General features: G+C 41.9%; 1 protein-coding gene across 1 annotated transcript in view; it reads right to left on the bottom strand.

Annotated features, from left to right (window-relative positions):
* Positions 1 to 4,578, bottom strand: part of LONP1 (lon peptidase 1, mitochondrial) — a gene marked incomplete at its 5' end in the record, with an annotated part of 27,765 nt that overhangs the window by 15,043 nt on the left and 8,144 nt on the right. The window contains 5 exons of the mRNA XM_006036722.3: positions 157 to 365; positions 1,687 to 1,852; positions 1,941 to 2,081; positions 2,394 to 2,510; positions 3,399 to 3,521. Coding sequence (XP_006036784.1) covers positions 157 to 365; positions 1,687 to 1,852; positions 1,941 to 2,081; positions 2,394 to 2,510; positions 3,399 to 3,521 — 756 coding nt within the window. The remainder of the gene's footprint in view (positions 1 to 156; positions 366 to 1,686; positions 1,853 to 1,940; positions 2,082 to 2,393; positions 2,511 to 3,398; positions 3,522 to 4,578) is intronic.

Genomic DNA, 4,578 nt, shown 5'->3' with positions numbered 1-4,578 from the left:
TGGGTCTCCTGCTGAAGGCAAACTATCTGCACAATAAGGATGACTGGACTGAGCCCTCTCTAACCCAACAAACCTGGCATGTCTGTTTCTCTCTCAAGCTGTTTGTCTAGGCTCTTAGACAACTCCTAAGGAATTGGGCCTCTTGGCTCACTTTACCTCTGGCACGTGCAAATGGATATGGGAGGTGACAAGAAAATCATTGCCAGGCTCCTTCTGCATCAGGAAAAATCGTGCAAAAGTGTAAGCTATTTTGGCACTCTCTTTCATCACGTCTCCCAGCTGGCCTGTTACTTCGAGAGATCCATCCTTATTTTCCATGTCTTTGGGTCGCCGTAAGGATGTTTCAATAAACAGAGTGGAACCTCCTATGAAACATGATCAGAAGCAAAAGAGGATTAAGCATGCTAGCAATTTAAAGCGGTTTACAGTGAACCAGGGCCCATTCAAACCCCAAGCTCTAGTTAATAGGTCTTTGGCAAGACATCAGTAACACTGGCACAAAGATTATTTAAAGTCTGAGCTCTAAATTCTCTTGGGTAGGTTAGTTTGAAATCACACTGGCAAATTACTAACATTCTCCAGTTAGTAGCTCATTTAGACCAATAAACTACCACTACTTGCAACTCCTACCCAATGCAAATATCTATAGCTGTGCCATCAAAGCATTTGAAACCAACAAGAATAAGATTAGATGACTACACACAGTTACTCTTACAGTCTCCAAATGCTTTGAACTAACACTAGCCCTAGTTGAGCCTATCTGAAAGTGGTTACTGCATCTTCCTCAAGTTTTTGGGCAACTTTAGCAACCCTGTTTTGTAATGTAATTGAAATGAGCACATTTTCTTATTTTAATAGTTTTGTTTTTAAGGGTTTTTTTGTCTTTTTATTGCAAGTTGCCCTGAGCCTTTTCTGGAAAAGACAGTGTATAATAAAATAAATACATTTAGCCACCATCCTGAAGACATTACTACTTGTATTCTGCAAAGCCACCTGGCCCTTCGAGGAAATTTAACTAATGGGCAAATGTAGGTCAGCTACTAAAAATACCCCAGTTTACATCTGTAGCTCTGTGTCCACCAAATATCTAAACCAATTTATGTTGAAGTCACAACTGACGTGGCGCTAAAAATCTGCACCACACCCTTTATAGAACACCTGAGCTCAGAGGGTCAGTAAAAATATATTTTCATTCTAAACGGAAAGCCAGGTCTCTGGTGAAACAGACCCACTGCACTGCTTACCACATCAGTACTGTACACCAAGGCAGAAGACAAGCTAGAGGCTGCTACAGGTTTATGCTTACAAATAACCTTTATGCTCACAATAATACACAGTTCACACACAATACAGAGCCTCAGAGAGAATGCACCCTAATCTGAATCCTTACCAGAGGAAAGGAGTGACCATCAATTTTTGATCAAAAGCAAGTCAGAATACAGGAGCAAAGTTTTACTAATGTTAAATAAGTTCCCACCTTGGACCTGGTGGAGGTGTTCCATTTCCTCACCTACATGGCTATGTCCCAAATTCAGAGAACTATTCCAGCTCCACAGTTGCTACTCAACTTTCAGATCTAGTAACTTTGCCTTACCAGGACAAAATGCAGTCAGCTTCTCCTGGATGCACAACAATCCATGATACATGAGAACCTTGTTAGTAACTACTGTATCTGCTACATCTTACCCATAGCTGTCCAGGCCAGACCCATCACTACTCCAGGAGGAGTGGTATCATACATTCGATCCACGGTGAAGACAGGCTTTCCAACAAAGTCCTGCAAGTTTTCAGGTGTTACTTCAACTGTGTCTGCTTCTCCACTGACAATTTTATAAGCAGATTTCCTTAATACCTGTGCAAGACAAGAGTTAGCTACTCTAGCAAGAGATGCCAAAGCTGACAGCACAAAACAGTGGTCTTTATACACAATGTCCCCTCACCTTTTCCACCTGCTTCTGCAGATTTCTCACTCCACTTTCTCTACAGTACTGCTTGATAAGAACTGTCAACACATCTGATGTTATCTTGGCCTTGCTTTCATCTAAACCACATAGGACACGTGCTTGAGGGACCAAGTATCTCTGAAAAAAAAAAGCCATTACATATTCTTATTGTTGTTCACAGCTTAAAACTTGATCGATTCAATTAATTAAGCTTCATTCTGCCATTAGCCCCATGCTCATTTTCTAAAGCCAAAATATAACCAGGACCTGCCCATAATGGAGTTGGGAAAGCAGATCATATATTGGGTCTGTTTTGCATGGTAGTGTTTCTTTGAGCATGCTTGCTGAGCGTAAGCATACAGCTTTACTCTCCAAAATATTTTCCTTCATCTGATGCAGTTCAAGGACAGGGAGCTGCAAAAGGCTCATTTGCAATGTAGCTTCTCTCACCTCTGCAATGGCAATTTTCTCTTCTGCAACATATCCCGATACGTTGATTATTTCCATTCTGTCCCTCAGTGGCTCTGGAATGGTTTCAGTTACATTGGCGGTACAAATAAAAAGCACCTGAAGATTACAAACCAAGTTAGGTGTTTCTCACTAACATGCCACTTCACTTCATTCTATGAGTGTTTACTATCTCAGTTCTGTGGTTCTCCAATTATAATGTGACTTCTCCCTCTGTGTTCTAGCTTCTAACTATAGAGAAAAGACTTTAGATTCCAGAGCTGTAGAATAAGGTTACCTTTTCTCCTTAAATTAATGTTTAGCCAGGTACACAGCACACACTAGGAATTCAGAATAGTTGAACAGGTGTACGGGAAAAACGGTCTGCTTCTAGAACTTGAGAATAGGAACCCCCTGTAACAGGGCATGGAAAACTTCCTGACATCTCCTTCTAGATACCCCCAGATGCCAAGACCTGAGAGCAGCAGTCAGATAATTCAAATATGGATCCTTTGAGCAAGTATACTGGCCCCACATGCAGTATTACTTGAGCCGGGGGTAGGATACAACACCATAGAGCTATCCAAGGCCAGAAGTCTGAAAGGTACTTGCAATGCCCTGCATTAGGTCACTTTACTTGCATTAGATAACATAAGCATGAGAATACTGCTTTCTTGATGAAAAGAAAGCAGTATTCTGTGCTCCATTAGGTCCATAACTGACAGAGACTGAGTAGGCTCCTAGGACATCTTACATGTGTGAATACTATGGATGAGATGTACCTAGCTAGATGGAATGCTTTCTGTAAAATGCATACTGGTTTAGGCTTGCAATTGGCCCCTGTCAGAGGTTGATATGGAACACTATGCGTCCTGATCACATCTTCCTAAGAAACAGGATGATATACATTCCCTTATTTTGTTCTCTGAAGTACCAGTTTGAATAGCTAGGGTATTTCTGAATAAGACCTGTAAGCTTCCATCTTCACAATACAAAGTGGAAAAATACCTTTGACAAATCCACTGGAACATCAAGGTAATGATCCAAGAAATTGGAGTTCTGTTCTGGGTCCAGCAGTTCTAGAAGGGCTGAAGATGGATCTCCTTGATAACCTCTCCCTATCTTATCTACCTATAGAGAAGAAGAACATTTAAGATTTAGTAACCTGAAAGACTTTTTACCATAATGGATTTTACTGAAAAGGTTCGAGAGGCACCTTTTCAGTGTTTGGAAAGCCACTGTCCTCTGCAATGGATCAGGTGTTTGAATAGCTGTTCATCACAAGATCAGATCACATGGTTCAAGTGCACACAGTCAATAGTACACCAATAAATCAGCACACTTGGCAAGGTAATGGGATCTTCTTCAAAAACAGAAAAACAAGTTGTACAGATGTGAAACGAAGGAGCTTCTCGGAGAGAACACAACTGTGTAGCAACAGAACACCACTTTCCACTGCCCAATTTGATTTCTTTTAAAAACAAACAAACACCAAAGAAAAAGTGTGGTTTTGTAACTGGTTATGAAACCTGCTAGTCTTTTCAAGACCATTAGAGGCTATCACAATCAAAGGCAATCGCATCTTAAAGTGTAACACAGTCACATATTAAAGCAATTTATGGTGCAATAAAACATGACACCAGTCAGAAAATTATTACACAAAAAATGTGTAACTAATTTTGTGGCTGGTTCCCATCATACCTTAAAATGAATGTGTGACAGGGTGGACTGCATCAGGGTCTCCAACTGGCCCCAATACAGCCCCCGCCAGATGATAATCAGCTGATCACTGGCAGCATCAGGACCACACTGGGGTTCAATCTAGCCATGGCAGTCCCTGCCAGCTGACAATCAGCTGATCATTGTACAGGGGAAGCCCAGGATCATGATACCAGGCTCCCTGGCAAGCAGGGCACAATTAGGGTCTGGTCCCAATCTCAAACACCCATATCCTGCCATGCATGTGTCATGGCACGAGGCATGAATGTTGGGATCGGAGATCAAATCCCATCACACCTTTAAATCATAGAATCATAGAAGTACGGTCGGAAGGGACCTTGTAGATCTTCAAATCCAACCCCCTGCCTGGGGAGGAGGAAAACTGGGCTCAAGTGACCCCAGCCATGTAGGCATCGAGCTGCTTCTTAAAGACCCCCAGGGTAGGAGCCAGCACCACTTCCCTTGGAAG

This window comes from Alligator sinensis, unplaced genomic scaffold (genome assembly GCF_000455745.1).
Source record: "Alligator sinensis unplaced genomic scaffold, ASM45574v1 scaffold189_1, whole genome shotgun sequence".
NCBI lineage: Eukaryota > Metazoa > Chordata > Crocodylia > Alligatoridae > Alligator > Alligator sinensis.
The sequence above is the reverse complement of the archived record's forward strand: the minus strand, read 5'-3'. Positions and strand labels throughout refer to the sequence as shown.